At 52.1% G+C, this 21,285-nt stretch overlaps 1 protein-coding gene across 9 annotated transcripts in view; it reads left to right on the forward strand.

The window, feature by feature from the left end:
• The window catches only part of LOC135262791 (unconventional myosin-XVIIIa-like), a 137,190-nt gene that overhangs the window by 107,057 nt on the left and 8,848 nt on the right, over positions 1-21,285 (forward strand). For 7 of the 9 annotated variants that reach the window (XM_064350040.1, XM_064350041.1, XM_064350039.1 and 4 more), the window contains 8 exons: positions 769-915; positions 1,259-1,372; positions 6,871-6,987; positions 8,947-9,030; positions 10,884-11,021; positions 15,210-15,395; positions 16,196-16,335; positions 17,245-17,289. In XM_064350040.1, coding sequence (XP_064206110.1) covers positions 769-915; positions 1,259-1,372; positions 6,871-6,987; positions 8,947-9,030; positions 10,884-11,021; positions 15,210-15,395; positions 16,196-16,335; positions 17,245-17,289 — 971 coding nt within the window. The remainder of the gene's footprint in view (positions 1-768; positions 916-1,258; positions 1,373-6,870; positions 6,988-8,946; positions 9,031-10,883; positions 11,022-15,209; positions 15,396-16,195; positions 16,336-17,244; positions 17,290-21,285) is intronic. The other 2 variants (XM_064350047.1, XM_064350044.1) reach the window with 1 other exon arrangement.

Here is a 21,285-nt window from a genome sequence, read left to right on the forward strand (position 1 = left end):
TGCTTTGTAATGCATGCAGAGCTGTGTAATGCATGCAGAGCTGTGTAATGCACTCGGTGCTGTGTAATGCATGCAGAGCTGTGTAATGCATGCAGAGCTGTGTAATGCACGCAGAGCTGTGTAATGCACTCTGTGCTGTGTAATGCATGCAGAGCTGTGTAATGCACTCTGTGCTGTGTAATGCATGCAGAGCTGTGTAATGCACTCTGTGCTGTGTAATGCACTCTGTGCTGTGTAATGCATGCAGAGCTGTGTAATGCACTCTGTGCTGTGTAATGCATGCAGAGCTGTGTAATGCACTCTGTGCTGTGTAATGCATGCAGAGCTGTGTAATGCACTCTGTGCTGTGTAATGCATGCAGAGCTGTGTAATGCATGCAGAGCTGTGTAATGCATGCAGAGCTGTGTAATGCATGCAGAGCTGTGTAATGCACTCTGAGCTGTGTAATGCACGCAGAGCTGTGTAATGCATGCAGAGCTGTGTAATGCACTCTGAGCTGTGTAATGCACTCTATGCTGTGTAATGCATGCAGAGCTGTGTAATGCACGCAGAGCTGTGTAATGCACGCAGAGCTGTGTAATGCATGCAGAGCTGTGTAATGCACGCAGAGCTGTGTAATGCACGCAGAGCTGTGTAATGTATGCAGAGCTGTGTAATGCGCTGTATGCAGGTTGCTGTTTTGTGCAGCAGTGTATTGCGCGGTCTCTGTCATGCTGTTGTCTGCGGTGGGTTCTGGGGTTTGACCCCTGTGCCGTGACCTCGCCCCAGGTGGGCCAGCGCGACGTGGAGACGGAGAAGCGCCTGAAGAAGGACCTGAAGCGCACCAAGGTCCTGCTGGGCGACGCCCAGATCATGCTGGACCACCTGAAGAACAACGCCCCGAGCAAGCGGGAGATCGCCCAGCTCAAGAACCAGGTGCGCTCGCCGCCCCCACCCCACACCCCCTCCGCCACCCGCCCCCATCCCCAACCCCACCCTTGCCTCTGCCTCCAACTCCGCCTCCGACTCCGCCCCCACCCCTGCCTCCACCTCCGCAGTCACCTGCAGCTTCTCGGCTCTCTAATCCCAGTGCTGAGCGCTCAGCATGGTGGCGCTCCCTCAGTCCAGGGGTCAGCACTGGCTCTCCACATGAGAAGGCGGCTGCTTCCTGAGACAGTCTGAGAAGAGTTCCCCGGCGCTCATTGGAGAGCAGCGTCTCAGATTTCCCCCCCGCTGCTCCCTGATCCCTGATCCCTGGTTCTTCCCTTCCCCCCCGCAGCTGGAGGAGTCTGAGTTCACCTGCGCGGCAGCCGTCAAGTCCCGCAAGTCCATGGAGGTGGAGATCGAGGACCTGCACCTCCAGATGGACGACATTTCCAAAGCCAAGATGTCGGTGAGTTGGAGCCTCCTCCTGTAGGCCTTTCTTCCTTCACTGGCCCTGTGGCCGTCTGAATGCAGGAGGAGCTTCAGTGCTACAGGAAGTGGGGGGGTGGGGGGGGGGGTCAGGTCTGAGGAGAGGTCCTGATGATGTGGTGGCTGGTGATGCAGGATGGGTAAAAGCATTACATTACAGTACATTTATTTGGCAGACAATTTTATCCAAAGTGCAATAAGTGCATACTGAAGGCCATTGGAGCAACTACAAAACGCAGGTCTGATAAATAAGGACATTGTACAACTTTTTTCCCATGTGGTTTTTTAAAATTTTATTTATCGTTTTGGCCCAAAACTTTTTGAAAGATTGTAGAAAAAAAAGTCCAATAGACTTTGGCTTTTACAAGTGCAAATTGCCCCCCAGTTGAAACAACGTTTTGCAGTAACGTAACATGGGTGATCTGCCGAACAGAGGAGAAGCCGTTTCCCCTTCCTTAGCGGACGCTCCCCTGTTGCCTCCTGCCTCCTCCTCAGGACACAGAGGTGACTATCGGGTGACAGGAAATGAAACGTAGCCGTCAACGACAGGCTTCTCGCGGCGTTTCTAATTTGAGCTTGACACGCGGTACCACCGTCAGTAATTCCGCGCTCTAATAAGACCGTCGTGGGCTGGCTTTTTTTGTCTCGGTGATTTGTCGTCTCCCGACAGATTCGGTGACGGATGTACCGCGCCGAAGTGCCGCGTGCGATGCCGACGCTGTTGATATAAATTTGTTTTCCGGTTTTTTCCCCCGAACCGTGTTGATCCAATCACCTCCGCATTGAATTTTCAGGCAATCGAAGCTTATCGTTTATTATCGAATTCGTCGTGGTGTTTTGAGGCAGAATGCTTTTTGGCCAAACTCTGCGCAGACGGTGGATTATTTTCGCAAAGCGGTGCTGTGAACTGAAATGCTGGTGCACGCCCCCCCCCCAAGTTCTCAGCAGTCGAGGGCGACGCTCTCGCGATTGGACGGCATCGAGAATGGGGGGGGGGGGGGGGTGGGAGTTACGTGCCTCGCAAGCGCTCCAATAGGGAATCGCGTGGTGTGCCACCCCTCTGCTCGGCACCGATCGCAGGGCCATATGGCGCTGCCCACTCATCGCTGCTGCCCTTACAAATAGGCAGCAATATTTAACACACACGTGGGTAAACATGGATAAATGATTTTTTTTTACACACACCCGCGTTTACCCAAAATCTCAAAACCACTTCCAGCCCCCGTTTCTCGTTTAAATGGACCGCGAAGCTTTTGAGCGTTTTCTGTGTCTCTCTCAGTTTAAATGCATTTGGTGCGGGGCTGTTTGTGATTCCTCTAAAGTATGTTATACACAGGTCCTGATCATTTATAGTACTTACAGCCAGCATCAATCTGCAGCAAACTGGTTGCACAAGATCATTTTAATAAATGTTGCGGTAGATGAAATGAAATTTGTAAAGAAAAAAATAAACATCATTAAGGATCCAGCTAAGGAAGATGTATTCCTGCCTAGCCTGGTATAATGAACTAACCTTGGGCTATTTACATCTTTCAATGTATCCTTACATTATTGCCAAAACTGAATACATTTTCCCCTTGCATACTGTGTCCCTTGCAAAGTTTTACTAGAACAGATTTTATTTTTATTTTATTTATGTATTGCTGTTGCAGTGTATATTTTCTCAACAAAAACATTTTCAACATTCAAAAATGGCAAGTTGCTCACAACTTCGCACAATCATTGATTAAAACTTGCTAAATCTAGCCCTGCTGTTAAAAGTATTTATATCAAAATGAGCCCAAGTTACAACAGACAATATTGGCTATCTTAGCTCACACAAATTAAACAAGCTCTGTTCTATAGTAATACTACCCAACGTTTCCTAAATTATTTAATGTAACTTGGCCCTGTGTTTTTCATCTTACTGTATCATCTGAAGAGACTGTAGCCGAAGGTTGGCTACCGGTGCACTTCCTTACAGTATATGTCCATTTTTTTCCTGTTTATCCAAGTATCCTGTAATTGGCTACTTTGATCAGATGTTGCTAAATGTCCAATGGGGAGAATTTTTGATTGTGGGACTGGAGCATTTGTGATGAAGAAATCGGCAGGAAAAAGAAGAAAAATGCAAAATAACCAAAATTTGAGGCTTTATTGTGTGTACGCGGGAAGTTGTGTCTGAATTCTGTCTGTTTACATGAGGTCAGAAAGTACAGTAGTTAATGTTCTTAAGGGCTGAGAGTCTGTGGTCATTGTGGTTATTTCTGTAGGAAACCCTGAAAAGTGCCAAACTCTCTTGCTGTATAGGTATGGGACATGCCCCACCAAGCTGTAACTTGGCGAAATGGCATACCTGACAACCCAATTAAATAGTTATCTGATATTAATATAGTGATATATATCTGATATAGTGAACAAGAATATGCAGTTCTTTTGCAGCTGTTTGTCGTTGGATGTCCATAGTTTACACTGCCTCCTGAAAGCTGTATAATGTCCACAAGCAGCGGCACACCTCCCAGCTCGCGAATCGTAGGTGAAGACGCCATGTTTTGGGTGACCCCTATGCCAAGAGCAAAAAAATCCCTGAATGAGGAGAGTGGTGTCTCGCTATAATTTCATCTACTTAAAAAAAGAAAAAAACATACAACACAACATAGAAATCACTCGCCTGGCAATGTGGATAGACACATTCTGTCAATAAAAGATAACAAGTTACAGCCCGACGCCTGTAATGATTTTGTCCAGCTTTAACACTATCGATTTTGTTTGTACAGCCTTTGGTTTTAGCTTGCTGTGACCGTCGGTCTCTCCCCCCCCCCCCCCCCGTCACGCTGAGTTCATCACAGTCACGCTCCCCAAATCCTCACGCGGTACAGAACAAAACAGCAGGGAGGAGCGGTTCAGAAGGGCTTCAACTTAAGATCCTGCATTAGCGCTTTGAGGCTACATCTCGCTTTTTTCCCTTGTAAACTAATCGGGGTGTTAGCGGAGTCACAATGTAATACGCGTAGTTTAAAATTAGCGTTTGACGCTAACTGAAGGTTAGCTCGGAGTTAGCGTAGCGTACGTAGCCCACCCTGTGCTTATGACTCTCAGAGGGAGGAGTCGCAGCAGCGAGGCGGGTGTGTGGCAGGAAAGTTTTGAAACATTATATTGTTTTTTGTTTTTTTTTGGTTTTAAATCAGTGTATTTAAATCAATCATCAATAATAATTTTATGATAAGCGATTACACATTGTCAAACGTTTACAACAACTAGCTAACCCCTACAGACAGCTAGGCACTGGCAGGAAATCTGTGCAGATTGAGAACTTGAGAACCAGCTCAGAGAATCTGGTGCTCAGTGCGAAGGTGACCAGCATCACCGTTATGCGAATCAAATGCATGGATTGTCATGCTCTAAACAGGTCTGCCGATATTGGAGTCCAAACCGTTACGTTAGTTAGTCAAGGCGGCCTGATAAAAGGCTTCTTCTAGAACTGACCAGAACAGAAATTTGCGATCCTGTGTTTTGCATTTAGTCTTGTGCCGTGTCCACTGGTCTCTGTTACATTGACCAGAGAGAGAGGCCATTTCAGATTCGGTACCAGAGGGCGAATATCAAACACCTTCCAAGGCCACTGCAGAGCGCACTGCGCATTGCTGCGAGCGTTAGCGTTAGCGTTAGCGTTAGCACGACCTTTGCTCTGCGAATCCCACGTGCACTCAGGCGTGTAATCTCGCCCGTCCTCCTCGCGCTATAATATGCAGTTACTTGGGTGTAATTGCCGCGTTTCGACAAACACCTCTTTTCTGCGTTTTACATTTTTCCCGTGTGGAAGAAATGCGGTGTGGAAACAGAAGGGTGTTAGCGCACCTAATTTCACCCTCTCTCTTTCTTACTGTATAATAATAAAACGCTTACTGCAAACGATGGCGTATATCTACAGGATTCTCACTTTATTGTGTCTTCCATCGTGTATTTAGATGCAGTACAAATGCAGCAAATATGTCTGCATTCACAAATACAGCAACAGTACCCAGTGTTGGAAAAATAATCGTTTTCCCATCAGGCAGAAATGCTTGGTGTGTTAAATAACTGGAGTATAAAGATAAAGATCAGATACACTTTTATTGAATGCTGTGGGGCAATTTGTCCTCTGCATTTTGACCCATCCTAGTTACCTAGGAGCAGTGGGCAGCCACAGTGCAGCGCCCAGGGACCAACTCCAGTTCTCCTGAGGCCAGTGCCTTGGTCAAGGGCACCTGCAGGAGCACACCTAACATGCACGTCTTTGAGTGTGGGAGGAAACCGGAGTACCTGGAGTAAACCCACACGAACACGGGGAGAACATGCGAACTCCGCACAGAAAGGCCCCCAAGCCGAGATTCGAACCCACGACCTTTGTGCTTTGAGGCGACAGTGCTAACCACTGTGCCACCGTGTCCGCCCAACGGCAGTGTAAGCTGACAGCCATGCAGGCTGATGTCGCTTCTTGTGTCAGCGCTATTAAAACCGTTTGCCATTTGTGTCCACGCTTCGGTTTTCAGAGGTTGGATTCACCATTTCTAAAAATATCAGAAAAGCGATTTCATCAGAATGTGCATACTGAACGTAACGTACGTAACTTCATGTATTTTTAAGTTACGTAAAACTGGGTTCGTTCTGTCTGTCCTTTAAAGACTTATTTGCAATATATGAATAAATGAGCCGGTCATCCAGTCACTGTGTATTTCCTCAGCGTGAAGGATATGGAGGGTTCTTCTTCTCGTGGTTGTGTGCTAACGGATTCTTAAAAAAAAAGAAAAAACCCTTCTAACTGATACTATGCCTTTTAGCTGGTTGTGTAGAAATGGTTTTCCTGTATTTCAGAGGACATAATGGAGCTCACTCTGCACTGACCATTGTCCAGTGACTGATTTAAACGGGTACTGGGTCGTGCCTGCTCATCTCCGTACACTCCAGTACTGCCCTTGAAGCCGGAACCTGCCAGGCTGCCTCTTGCTTTGATGTATTTGAACAACTGGTTGTTCCCTTTTTTAAATTTTTTTTTTTTTTTTTTTTTACTTCTCTCCTCAAATTTCCGGGTCACATTGGGCCATCTCCTCTCTCAGTTTGGGAGGATGCACCTAGCATGGCTGTCCTCCAGAAACAGAAAAAAAAAGTGTAGCCAGGTGCTGGTTTTTTCCCTCTGCGCTAGCCGCTGGGCTGAAATAGTGTTCAGGTAGCTGCAGTGTAGGCCAGGTGAATCCTGACAGACACCATGCAGGCCTGCTCTCTCCATGGAGTGGCTTGGAGCTGCGCACCTGGGAGCCTCTCCCTTTCAGATTTCTCTCTCTCTTTCTTTCTTGCTCCTGTCTACTCTTTCTTTTTCCCTCCCCTGTCACACACACACACACATTCTCTCTCTCTCTCTCTCTCTCTCTCTCTCTGTTTCACGTGCCCTGGTCTGTTCCTTTGTTTCGCTCTCCCTCCATTTGTCTCCTGGGTAAAACCGCCTGTGTGTGTCTCTCGCAGCTGGAAGAGCAGGTGAGCCGGCTGCAGAGGGAGAAGAACGACCTGCAGTCTCGCCTGGAGGAGGACCAGGAGGACATGAACGAGCTGATGAAGAAGCACAAGGCCGCCATCTCCCAGGTAACCCGCCATCTCCCAGGTAACCCGCTGCGCGGTGAGCCCACGGAGCCGGTCCTGTTCCCCGTGCGCAGCGTCAGGAAGATCCTGTTCCCCTATGTGCAGCGTCAGGGAAGACCCTGTTCCCCGTGCACTAGTGACTGGGACAGCCCTGTTCCCCTTGCGCAGCGACAGGGAAGATCCTGTTCCTCGTGCACTAGCATCAGGGACAGCCCTGTTCCCCTATGTGCAGCGTCAGGGAAGATCCTGTTCCCCTATGTGCAGCGTCAGGGAAGATCCTGTTCCCCTATGTGCAGCGTCAGGAAGATCCTGTTCCCCGTGCGCTAGCGTCAGGGACAGCCCTGTTCCCCTATGCGCAGCGTAAGCGAAGATCCTGTTCCCCGTGCACTAGTGACTGGGACAGCCCTGTTCCCCTTGTGCAGCGACAGGGACAGTCCTGTTCCCTGTACACTAGCATCAGGGACGGCCCTGTTTCCTGTTCTTTATCCACATCCAGCTGAGCACAAACTACAACTCACACTTGCATTCGGCCCACAGGATTCATATGAGCTGAATTACAGCGCATATTGGCACTTGTCTAATTCACCACTGTCTTGGAGAGTAAACTGGTCGGGTCTGATGCATCGGGAGAAGGGTTTTGAGGACGGTGGTAGCAGGCCGCAGAAAGGACTCTGTTCAGCGCTGATGAAGTTAGCAGTGAGGAGGAACCTGTCAGCCGCTTGCATCATCTTCACTCCTCTCCTCTCTCGTGTGAAGCCTTCCTTCCCTCTGCTTCGCTGGGCTGAGTGCTTTGTCTAGTCGAGCAGACACGGCTATCTGAAATACTTCAAACGGCCCGACATTCAAATGAGGTTTAATGGTGCGCAATAAAAAAAAGTCCTGTTGCTGCTGTGTTTTTCCTGCGCGGCGACTGTTAAAGGGGGAAGATTGGTTCTCTCTTTTCTTTTGTCTAGCCCCCCCGCCCCCGCCCCTCCCTCCCTCCCTCCCGCCCGCCCGCCCGCCCGCCCCAAAGGGTGCATTATTTCTTTGTGTCTGCTCAAGCTGAGACAAAATCCATGTGCGGCGATAACCCTGGTACACACCCGCACGCACGCACACACGCACAAACGCACGCACGCACAAACACATGCACGCACACACACACGCACGCACACACACACCGTACTCGTGCGCCATCGCTGCCTCAGGGCCGTGATTTTACCCGGGTTTAAATTAAAAAACATTTGCATTCCGCCATAGTCAGAGGTGTCTGCTGCACACACACCCCCTCACCCCCCGCTGTCCTTGTGGTTTTATCCCATCTGTGCCTTCGCCCGGCTGCCTGGGATTTCTATTGTCGCTGCTGGCTGATTTCTGCGCTGCCGCTGCAGGAACTCATCTGCAGCCGCGCAGACTGATCCGCGGGACCGCTCAGAAATTGCCTGAGATATACGGTCCTGGTGCGGAAGCACAATGCGGCCGTCTGGACTGTCATGAATGAGCTTTTAATTTGACGGCCCCTAACCGCAGTGCACACTCAAGCGCGCCTTTAAGAGTATGCGTGTACATTCAGATACGTTAGCTGAATGCGAAATGAGGCAGAACACCGTAAGATTCAAGTGCAGGCCGTCTACATGTACAGATTTGTGACCCATGCGTTTATTCTCGAACACAAATGCACTCCAGAGCTCATACCATATGCTTTCCATTGAGCTTGAGAACTCACACACACAAGCACAGGCACACGCAAACACTTGAGCCATGCACATGCACACACACACATGCACACACTCACGCACACGTACACGTACACAAGCACACGCACACACATGTCCCGTAGCGTGAGGTTGTCTGACTCCTCCCTCTCTCCTCAGTCAATGCGGGACCTGGTGCCATACCCACACACACGCACGCACGCACACACACACACGTCCCGTAGCATGAGGTTGTCTGACTGCTCTCTCCCCCTCTCTCTCCCCCCAGTCTACTCGCGACCTGGCTCAGATCAGCGACCTGCAGGCTCAGCTGGAGGAGGCCATGAAGGAGAAGCAGGAGATCCAGGAGAAGGTAGGGGATCCACCCCCCCGGCTCCCCCCCCACTCCCCCCCCCCGGGTCGTTTGGCTGGTGCGCCCTTGGCACGATCAGCCCTAAATCCCGCCCTGAGGGGGGGCTGGGGGCTGAGCTTGGGATTAGCGCGTGCGGCCCTGCCTGATAGGCCGCTCACTGCAGCGCTAAGCGGCGCGCGGCGCCCCCGATACCCATCTGAGGCTTCTGAGCCCTCCGGAGGCTGGCCTGCCGGAAAGCCGCTGCCTTTAATGACTCCTCACGCCCTCTGCTGCAGGGGGCCTCATTACCCAGTGCCCCTTACCCTCCCACCTCATCCCGCTCGCTGCTTCAGAGCCGCGCGCCGCGCGCTACGTTTAGCCCGCTAACGGGGCGGCTCTGGTCACCGTAACCCTGTTATGAGGCACTTTGAGATCTAACCAGCGAGCTGAGCATGGCCCTCCCCTTCCCACAGCCACTTTTTCACCATTGTTCTGCCTTGGTGGGGCGATTCCACTTCCCGCTGTGAGCTCCAGGGGCACCCAGGCGTCGCTGCCTTTCGCCAGTACGTTGTTTGCTCCTGAAGCATTGGGTATTGGGTAAGCATTGGGTAAGGGGCATGGGTAGTCTCGCATAGCCAGACCCATCTCCGCACTTTGTTTCAGTGCTGTGCCAGCGCTGGAGAAAGGTCTGGCTCAACCCATTATTATCATTCCAGTACAGGGGGAAAAAAAAACGCTCTGGCTTGTTTGTATTTCTTTAAGCCAATCACAGTCGTCTTGGGCGGCGCTAAGCCCAGGATGCAGCGACGGTACCCTTGCAAAAACGGTAACACGCAGATAGCGGAAAGGGGAGGAGAATTCCGACTGAAATAGTCGGCCAATGGCAGGCTTATACCCACAGTCTGTATCCTGTGAGTCAGACTAGCTTTTGGAACAACAACAGTGAAACTGCTCTATTCATAACTGCTGGGGCATTGTTCCCAAGTCAGCCTTTGGAAAAACGAAAAGCGACCTGTGCCTTTGTAGTAGCTACTTAATGATTGTGCTGCACTGCATTCTGCCATTTATACATGCTCTTATCCAATCCCTCAGTATTTTCTAAATAAAACTGGATGTCTGTACTGAAGCAGGTCAGGTTAACTACCTTGCTCTCGAGTGCAACAGCAGTGCCCCCAGCTGGGATTGGAACCCGCAACCTTTTGAGAAACACAGAAATCCAGTTCTGTGTGCTTTCTTTGTCTCGCTGTTTTTTGAGCGAAGTTTCGACTGTAGTGTCACGGATGAAATAACGGAACGCGCGTTTTTGAGAAACGATATCACGGTGACACAACAGAGGCGCCGCCCGGGGGCACTCCGGTAACGTCCTGGAGCGAGAGGCTCGAGTCAGGCGGCTCCAGCGCTGAAGGGATGACGCGTCGAATGTGAGACGTCAGACAGGAAGAGGGTCACGGCTTCCCAAATTAACCACTTTATTCACACTTGCCGCATTGCGCTTAGCTTTTTCTCTGTTCAATTTTTAAAGAAATATATATATATATATATAAAATATATAAATAATAAACATTTTTATTTATCACATTTGCGGATGGCAGAGAGCCTTGAGCAGTGAGTGTGAGAAATGACAGTATTCTGTCAGCATTGCCCGTATCTATGGAGACCTGGATTCTGTGCTGGTGTTATTATTGCTGTGTCACTGAGTGTAGATTCATTAGGGTAGGGTAATGGATGGCATCGCAGCAGCCTCGTTACGCAGGTGAGGCTGTAGGAGCTGTCAGAGAGGGAGAGAGAGCCCTCTCATTGGGCGAAGAGCGTGTTTGGCCTGGTTAGCATGCGCTGTTCTCACCCCACCCCCCCCCCCCCCCCCCTTCTTCCAGCTCCAGTCCCTGCAGAGCCAGCTGGACTTCCAGGAGCAGTCCATGGTGGAGAAGTCCCTGGTCAGCCGGCAGGAGGCCAAGATCCGCGAGCTGGACACCAAGCTGGAGTTTGAGAGGACCCAGGTCAAACGCTTGGAGGTGAGCAGGGACTGCAGGCGGAGGCGGAGGGGAAAGAGGAGGGGGTGGAGAAGGATGGAAGGGTTAATGGAGCGCGTGGGAGGAACAGAGAGAGCTGCGAGAGAGAGAGAGAGGGAGTCAGGTGGTCAGAGGGCAAGAGCGCGGAGAAGAACTGAACTTGGGGACCTCTGGCCGACTTCCACCCTTTGCCCACGCGGCGATGGTTCCGGGTGCTTGTGAGTGGGGTAATAGAGTGCAGTACGGGTGAGCTGTTCTCTGGAGCGCCGCCACCCTCACTGCCCCTTGCCCCCATACAGAGGCACTGTGTCAGGTTCTCATCCTCATGGCGCACAGCGGCTCCTGACTCAGACGTGATAATAGTCAGTAATGTCAGTAGAGGAACAGTTCTTATTCCGTCCCTTAAAGAGGAGACGTTATCGGAGGTTGAAAGTTCCGATGCACAAATAAGTTTTTATGCGCTAGTATTGCGGAGGAGGGACAGTGACTAACTAATGCATGTAAGACATACAGAAGACGGGTCTGGAGATAACTGTACATGTCTTCGTATCTTTTTTTCCAGTTTTGTGTTTTGCGGTTTCTGAACCAGTTATTTTTCAGCCGAGTCTTTATCCTCCGGTGTCTTCCGGCTTTCGTCCAATCACAGCCGTCCAGCCAGCAGGGACGCGTGCTCTGGTCAAAAAGGCCCATTTGTGCTACTTGCGTATGACGCAGTCGACATGTGCTGTAAAAATAAAAACATTGGTCCTGGCCCTCTTAAAACCGCGTGAGAGTGTCTCACACGACAAACGGCGAATCTGAATGTGTCTGTCGCACGTCTAACTCCATAGCCAAGTAGATCCCCCACCCCCACCCCCACCCCCCCCCCCGCTCCTGGTCCCACGGCTAATAACACATTCGCTCGACGATGTCGCGTCTCGTAATTTAATCATTTCGGAATTACGTTCCCGTTATTGCCGGAGACGGAGAGGTGAATGGTTTTTTTTTTTCAATTTGGTCCGGCCGCTGTAATTAAATAGCGCTCCCCCGAGGGCCGCCTGTGCCCGCCCCCCCGCGCGGTTAAACCGCGGCGTTTACCGACGGCCCCCCCCTCGCAATCTCTCGACGTCGTTAGTTACGAGGGCGCCTCTCGTCCCCCCCCCCCCCCCCCTTGGGGTCCCGTAAACACTCTGCGCTAATAAAGCTAGCGCCGCCGCACACACAAGCTCTCGGGCCTTTTTTTCTTTTTTCTTCTTTTTCTTTTTTTTCTTTTTTTTCCCCCGCCTTTCCGTGAGTGAAGGCTAACGCTAGCAGCCTGACCGCGGGAGACGTTCGCGAAGTCCTCGATGTTCGCGTCAGACGCGTCTAACAAACAAACAGTGGCAGAAACTAATTGGTGTGAGAACCGGGAGGCGGCGCGGCGGCGTGTATTTGCGCTATTTTCGTTTGGGGGCGGCGGCTGACGTGCGGCCGCACGGATGGATAAATTGATTATGTGAAGTGTCACTTTCTGCAGCCCGTTCTGCATCCTGGCCCTGCGTAGACCGATTGGAAGAAAATTCACAAAGTATTTTTATAAAACTTGAATGTTACACTTGACAGGGCTTTGAGATGTTTATGTGAAGTGCGCTCTGTGGCGCTTCAGTGGAAAACGGAGTCAGATTTTATTTGATCAATCAGGTGTTTGCTTGGCTGATTAATTGGTTGCGCATTTGAAGATGAGCATCACGTTCTCTGCTGTGCCGTGGTATTAGCCCCTAGATAGGAGAGGGAATACTAGAAATGAAAAGGGGTCTCTACTGCTTATGGTCTTCTGGATTGGCTTAAGTGCAGGGATTTTGAAGCAGCCGGGCTCAAATTGAAGGATTCTTGAGAACGGGATCCGATAAAGATGTTGGAAGATTTCATCTTGAATTGTCCGAAATATTTTGGCCAGTTCAGTCAGCCCTTTTTTCCACCAATGAGATGGATCACTAGCACAGCTCAGATTTGTCATGTGTGAAGGTGCAGTGGGGACTTCAAAAGGGGGGATGATCTTTTTGGTAGTGAGCTTAAGTTTGAGGAAGAAAGCCTTTCAGGAGAGGGCTTTTGTGCATCATACATACATCTCCTGTCATTCTTCACTTACAGTATTACACGTGATGTTCCATCCTGCTGGGAAGAATGCCTTTCTTAGCTCATGTTTTTTTTTTTCCTCTGACCTTATTGTCATCTATATTTTCAAGAATTGCTTGTGTCTTCTTATAAAATGGAAGGCGTTAAGTAGCAGCTGTGTTCCAGGGTTTAAGAACATAATATTCATCGCACATTTCAGTATTGCCCGAGTGGTTTTATTTTGCATTTAAATATGTATGGGGAGGACAAATTCTATTCGAAGGCTGTGTAAAGTTACTTATTTAATTATGAAACACGGACACAATTGTGAGTTAGAAGGTAGTGACGTTCCCGGTGTTGAAGTGTAGACCAGTAAACAAAGCATTTTTTCCCCTTTTTTTTAAATGACATTTTCAAGATCGTGCGACCTTTCAGATTATGATGCACAGCTGCATTGGAAATGACACACAGAGAATCAAACAGAAAAGGGTACATGACTCACCGCAGTCAAGTAATGCATTGAAATGTTTTCCCATTTACTAGAGATGTATAAATGGAAAGTAACAACGGCAGAAGTAAGCATTTGTAATGCAGCGTGCACGCGGTATCGTTTCGTGATGCGGTCCAAACTGATGTCTGAAAACATCGGAGAGGGGGTCGGCGAAAAAGCCCCCTCCTGGTTTTTTCCTGAGCGCGTCAGTGGTCAGTTCTTTTCCACGGTCAGGTTTTAACAGACCGAGGCCCTTGCTCTGGCCCCTTGTGTGCTGCACGCGTGCGCAAGCGAGAGAGAGAGAGAGAGAGGACCTTGAGTCTGAGTAAACCTCCGCTCTGCCTGCGGAGGCGCGATCGATACGCGCGGTACGGGATCGGAGCGGTGCCCGTGCGAGCGGGCGGACGCTCTGACGCCCACGCGCCAGGCCGAGCGGGCGCTGGAACACGCACACACACACCGCCCCGGGGCCCGGGCTCGGCTCTCTCCAAACTGCAGCCGCACCGCGCCTCCTTTTCTGCCCCCCTGCTCCGGGGGCTTAGCTTATTAGCGCTTTAATTGGAGGAGAGCGTTTTCTCCGGTGCGCCCGCGCCGCCGCCGCCGCCGGTGGTGGGCCTACTTTGTGGACCGGTACGGAATAATCAGTCCAGGAAAATGTAATCAAATCAATAACAGAGCTATGAAATAAGGATGTCCTGGTGAATTTATTCAGTCCCGTTCGCATCGGTAGAATACATTATTACATAATACGATTGGCTGCGGGTGTTCAGTCCCAAAAAAAAAGGAGTAAAAAACACATTTCAGACTTGTGCATGCATGAGGAGCCTGACAGATTGTGAATAAATTGTATTTGTAAGACCTGGTTTACATTATCTCGCCACATTTCATTACGCCAGACCTGCATGCATTCACTGGGAGAGCGCGGCGAACGGCATAAATCATAAACAGTGCTTCGCGAATAACGCAGAATATAATAAATAGGGAAACTCATAACAGAGCATCTTCCACTGGGCCTGTCCAGAAGGAGGGACGGATCTGTGTGAACAATGCGCTCTCCTCCGCACACCCCTCATTGTCGTCGCTAGAGCCAAAATGGCTCCGAGGCTGGCTTTGCGCCAAGTCTTTTATCTTTCTTATCATTTCATTACATTTATTTATGAGTATTTTTCAGCGATCGCTATCGAGCTCAAATTATACTCTCTCTCTCTCTCTCTCTCTCTCTCTCTCTCTCTCTCACTCTCTCTCTCTGTCTCTCTCTCTCTCTCTCACGCTCTCTAGGCAAAGGCTGCGTTACGTTTCTTGTCACAGACATTTTAACTTTCTCGCGCGAGAGCTTCGCTCGAACGCCCGTCCCTCTAATTGACAAAAAAATTGAAATGTCATTCAGAGCTCTGAAGTATTGGTGAAAGCCGCAAACTACTTACAGGGCTAAGCGGTATGGATCGGTGTGTTGATGGGGTAATATGAGGGGATTATGATCGGTATGATTGGGGTTGCTCATGACCTGCTTCCAGGAACGCTTGGCGTTTTTGGTCTCGTCGGCTCCTTGCCGCGGCTTTTGACGCTGAGAGAGCGAGCGTCTGACCTGGTCTTGACCGTGTTTTCGACCCCCTTCCCCGTGTCCTCAGAGCCTGGTGGCGCGGTTGAAGGAGAACCTGGAGAAGATGACGGAGGAGCGGGACCAGCGCAGCAGCGGGGAGAACCGGGAGAAGGAGCAGAACAAGCGCATGCAGAGGCAGCTCCGCGACATCAAGGAGGAGACGGGCGAGCTGGCGAAGAAGGAGGCCGAGGCCAGCCGCAAGAAACACGAGCTGGTGAGACTGTCACAGAGACCTCCACAGAGACTGTACAGAGACCACTACAGAAAGACTGTCACAGAGACCTCCACAGAGACTGTCACAGAGACCTCCACAGAGACTGTACAGAGACCACTACAGAGACTGTACAAAGACCACTACAGAGACTGTACAGAGACCACTACAGAGACTGTACAGAGACCACTACAGAGACTGTACAGAGACCAATACAGAGACCTCTACAGAGACTGTACAGAGACCACTACAGAGACTGTACAAAGACCTCCACAGAGACTGTACAGAGACCAATACAGAGACCTCTACAGAGACTGTACAAAGACCACTACAGAGACTGTACAAAGACCTCCACAGAGACTGTACAGAGACCAATACAGAGACCACTACAGAGACTCTACAGAGACCACTACAGAGACCACTACAGAGACCACTACAGAGACCACTACAGAGACTCTACAGAGACCACTACAGAGACTCTACAGAGACCACTACAGAGACTCTACAGAGACCACTACAGAGACTCTACAGAGACCAATACAGAGACCACTACAGAGACTCTACAGAGACCAATACAGAGACTGTACAGAGACCACTACAGAGACTCTACAGAGACCACTACAGAGACTGTACAGAGACCACTACAGAGACTCTACAGAGACCAATACAGAGACCACTACAGAGACTCTACAGAGACCACTACAGAGACTACCACAGAGACTGTGCAGACACTGTCTGGGGTCTGACGCTTCGTTCTGACCTCGCGAGGTTGACGCTAACCCTGCACGTCTTGCCGTCGGCAGGAAATGGACATCGAGAGCCTGGAGGCGGCCAATCAGAGCCTGCAGGCCGATCTCAAGCTGGCCTTCAAGAGGATCGGCGACCTGCAGGCGGCCATCGAGGACGAGATGGAGAGCGACGACAACGACGACCTCATCAACAGGTGCGCCGCTTCTCGCCCTCGGCCTCTGCCGAAACCGCGCTCCTTTTGTTTGTTTTTTTTTTGTTGTTTTTGTTTAGAAAGGAGACCTGCGTCTCCGCCCCAGCCCTCGACAGCACGGTCGACAGCAGCAGCTCCACACGGCTGCATTAAACATGAATGCAGTGCGGGGGGACTGGGGCGGGGGGAGAGGGGGGGACGGCGCGGGCGCGGGTTCGAGATCGACTCCCTGTTCACAGGGTCTCGGAATGAAGCTGTCGTAAAGTCTCCCCCCGGATCCCCCCACGTCCTCCTTCACATTCTCTCCAAGATTTATTGCCTGAAAAGAACATCTGCTTAATTTCAGTGTTTAAATCTTTCTTTCTTCCCTTCTTCCTCCAGCTAGGTGAAGCTGCCCTGGTTTACTCGTGTCCCCCGTGCCCTGTTCCTGTTTCTACGTTTGTTTGTTTTTTTTTCTTTTGTTTGGGTCCCTGCTACGAGAAAATGTTCAGTATTTTTTTTGTGTTTATTTTTATTTTTGTTATGGGAAGAGGCGCGCGGTTGGGCCACGGCAGCCTGACCGGGTGTCGTAAATAAATAAAGCCCTCGGCGTCGCCCGGGAAACGCCGTTCGGACCCTCGAGAGGGGAGGGGGGAGCGCGGCCTGTTACCGGATTTTCACAGAACCCTAGTTGTAGCTCTCCTCAGCCTCGCTTCTTGTTATTTTTTACACCCCCCTCTCCACCCCCTACCCTCTCCCTCCTCCCCCCCCCTGGCCATCCCTCTGAGACATCGTACCATTTTATTCAGGTTGTTTGTTTTCTTTTATGCTTTTTTTTTCCCCCCTCTCTCTGTCTCTCTCTCTCTCCTCACTTCTCTTTTTCTCTTGTTTTCCTTTTTTTCCCCCGCCTGTCCCATCCATCGTCACGGCCAGTCTGCAAGACATGGTGACAAAGTATCAGAAAAGGAGGAATAAGACGTGAGGCCCTCGCTGCTCGTTATCCGAGTTTTATTTTTGTTTTTTTTACCCTCCCGCCGGTCCGGTCTGACCCGGCCGGCCGGCGGCAGCCTGGAGGAACGGTGCGGTTTCTGAGAGAGCCTTCCGCAGGACCGGCATTCCAATCTGCGGCCCGCGGCCCCCCTGCTGAACCGAACGCGGGCCCGCCTCCACACCCGCGGCTTAGCGAGCGCGCTCTGCGGCCTACAGCACCTTAAGAGCGCGCTCCTTCCCTTCCTCTCGGCCAAAGGGCAGAGCGCTAAGCGCTCGATGCGAACGCATCGCCCTTCCGGCTGCTTCTCCGGCTGCGTTGCGAGCGGCTCTTTCCGCCCGCGGGGGTCGGAGCGTGTGGAGGAGGGCCCCGGGGGCGAGCTCCGCACCCTGAGGGGGCGGGTTCTTACGGCGGTGGTAAAAAAAAAAAAAAAAAAAACCACGGCTCAAGCAGCTCGGGTCAGGCCGCGCAGATTGGCAGAAGGTTCCGGAAAGTTCTCGGTGATACCGCGCCGTTGGCTGCGCGATACGGTCGCTAACCCCTGCGCCGTGCTCGTGTGACGTGACTAATTCGTGCTGCGCGTGGATTCACTGCATGGCGAGCACCTCGTGCTCCTAAAAACAACACCCCCTTTGCCCCACCCTGCCCCACCCCACCCCCCTCTACTCCATGTTCCATTTTTCCCCATGAGGTAACTGGGCAAAGCACAGCCCTGTGATGAAATATCCCGCGCAAGGTAAGGTTTTACTTCCTGAAACTGTGCCTAGAGAGCGTGTCCCTAGTAACAGTCCTGTGCCGTCTGTGTGTCATTACCTAAATCCCCCCCCCCCCGACCCCTCACTGCAGGACCCCTTCTCTTTGCTTTGGGGGGGGGGGGAGCTTCAGAGAGCTCCTTCTGTCGGGTCTACTGAGTGCTTGGGCCCGCCCAATCAGGACGAGTCCCTCAGACACAAGTTTTAAATGAGTGCCTTGAAATGTAGCTCACCCATTTTGGGCTGTTAGCTTGTTTTTTTGTACGGATTTAACGATTTGAACATTAGCATGTTGGAGGGAAAGGATGCTTTCTGCTGTACGAACAAAGCTGTTTGCCTCCTAAGAGCGCCGAGTATAGCTCAGGGATTTTTGCGCCATTGTGCCGGGAGAGGTTAGGTCAGCGATGTTATTTTGTAGACTCGTTTTCAATGACGGAAGGTCTACGGGCTGCCTGCCTAATCAGCATCAAGGATGCCGTATTTAAAAATGCTTTTGAAACGATTGATTGGTCGAATTTCCATGGTTACCCTGAGTGCAGTTGAAATGCCTTTCATCTTCATTGAATAGCTATATAGCATAAATGAAAGCAGAGGCAAGGGTAGAATTGATTTCAGGTAACTGAAGGTTTGCTGAATGAGGCAGACACCTGGAGTATGTGTGCGAGCACTTTGAAATAATATGAACTAAGTACAGGAAGGAAGGGTGTCTCTTAATGGACGTATCGCTGCGTTTCCACTCCTGCCACAGATTCCTCTTCATCGTGAACTTGGACGTCTAGTTTTTCGCTCTTTATCTATTACGTTTTTGTTTGAGGCGCGATGTGTGCGGTTTTACGGTTCGGATGGCGGGCCCTCACCCGCGACCTCGCGCGGCGGGATATTACTACCGCTTTCCTTTGGTGCTCGGGGAGGAAACGCTCTCTGTGGATCTGCGCAGACGCACTGCGCAGACGTTCAGTCGCGCGCAGACGTGACCCGCTCCTTTCCTTTCCTGTCGCGGGCAGAAACTCGAGCGTAGCCGTTCGGCGTCGAGTGCGTTCCGCGCGTTTGTTTGAGCTCCAGGGGGGCCGGGGGGGGGGGACCCTCTGAACAAACGAGTGTGAAAGCGAAGCGAGAATCCGAGCGGGATCGGATCGGATCGCGGACGGAGCCGAGCCGAGCGGAGCGGGACAGAGACGTGCGGCCGGCGGGGGAGACGCGTTGTCGGGAGCGGTTAGCGTCTCGCGGCGCGGCCCCGCCCCCGTTGGTTTGTTTCGCGAGCCCTGGCTTCGGGGCCGTCTAAGCGGAGGTGCGAGCGCCCGGGACGCAAATCGTGTGTGACACCCCCCGCGCGGCGCCAGAGCGCCCGATTACAGCGCTCCCCCGTCCCGCGGCCTCTTCGTCTCGCCTGTCCCCCCCCCTTTACCCAGGAGGCACTGGGGCGGCGCGCGTGCAGCAACAGCGCTTCGGTGAGCGCTTTCGATTAGCCGCCGGCATTAGATCCCCGCTGTGACCTCAGAGCGCGCGTGCCAAGAGGAGGACGCCCCTGAAGGGCGGCGGGGCTGATCTGAGCTGATAGGCTTGTCGAAGGCGCGGATGGGAGCGCGCGAACAAATAGTTTCGGTAAATAGTCTCTTCGAAGAGCGGCGCCAGCCGGATGCCCCCACGGACCCCGGCGGACAGGAGATTTTAATATCAAGGTCGAAACGTATAAACCGCTCTTCCGCAGCCCCCTCCGTGTTTGGACCTTTACCCAGAGTGCAACGTGCTGTTGAGAGTGAGATTGTCTTCAGGCACCGGAGAATTGGCCGCTCTTTTCAATAAGTGGGTTAATTCCATTTTCCCCCCTAAAAAAGTATTCTGTACAATGACATTAGAGAGAGGGTGAGGAAGGGAGGGGGGGGGGGGGGGCTCTGAGCTGGGGGGGGGGGGTGTCAGGGCAGGCGGGGAGCAACTCTATTGGTGATGTAAGCGTGGTAAAGCCCAACGTCATCCCGACTGGCTGTGATTTCAGAGGGTGGGCGGGGTCTGCTCACCCAACGCCGCTCCTGTTGCTGCCTCCAGGCAAGAAGGACTCCCAGCCAATAGGGACGCCTTAGCCCCGACACGTGACCGCGCACGCGCGAACATAACAGACCAGCGGTCCGCACCGGTTGGCCGGATGATTGATGCCCGGGGCTCCTCACGGTGTGCGTTCGAAACGAGGGGCTTGCCCCCCTGGTCCTGGCATCATTCAGCAGCGCCGCCCGGGGAGGGCCAGACGTGGAGCGCGTCCAGCTGCAGTCCTCGTTCTCTTCACTCTCGCGTCTCAGAGTCGCGGGGTTTGGGCTCTAAGTCGTAATAATGCGCCGAAACACTGGTGCCTCCGAGCCGTGTACGGTACGCCCGTGGAATTCAGTTTTTTCCCCCCCCGCTCTGTTCCGTGGAGAGTAATGAGGAACCACAACGCCAATGGCGGTACGGCAGCGTCTGCTAGGAGCAGCGGCTAATCTGAAGAGATGGGCATGTGTCAGATCTCAAATAACAACCCCCCCCCCTCCCCCCTCCCCGCCCATTCCATACACACACGTTATTATAAATCCCAGAATTAACCTGGGGAACGGGGAATTTTAAAAAACGGGACAGGATTCCCTGATTCCTCCTGGCTTGCGGTGGGAGTGGCGATGGCGGCGGCGGTGCTAACGCTAACGCGCTTCCTGGCGAAGCCGCTCCGTCTCCGTTCACTGGCTCATGGTCGTCCGCGGCAACAGCCCGCCGTCCGCGGAAGCCTTCGATGGCCCGGGGTTCGAGGAGCTGAGTTAATTACAGCTTCAGAGGCGCCGTTTGCGTCCCTCTCGGTGGCGGCCTCCTCGGGCCGCCGCCCCCCTCAGCCCGCCGCCCCCCTCTGCCCGCCGCCCCCGGCCCCAAGTTATTATACACTTAAGCAGAAGAAAGGGAAGCTCGCCGATACGCGTTCATGTTTACGGGAGGGCCATTATCTAATAGCAGGGCTCTTTGTGCTGTTTGCAAGCACCGGCGTGCTCCCCCCAGTCCACCCCCACCCCCCCTCCTCCTTTTTACACCACTCAATTTTCAGTGCTTCTCTGACTGAGCTTCGTTTCGATCCGAGCGACGGCCCTGCCTTAATAGAGCCCCTTCTGCGGGGAAGACCGTGTCCGTGGAGTCCCTCTCGCCATTGACCGGCTTTTCTGATCGTTGTCGGTCGCGTAAAAATTGACGCTTGGTAACGCCAAGCCGCTCAGCTAATGGACATGG

This window comes from Anguilla rostrata, chromosome 9 (assembly GCF_018555375.3).
Source record: "Anguilla rostrata isolate EN2019 chromosome 9, ASM1855537v3, whole genome shotgun sequence".
NCBI lineage: Eukaryota > Metazoa > Chordata > Actinopteri > Anguilliformes > Anguillidae > Anguilla > Anguilla rostrata.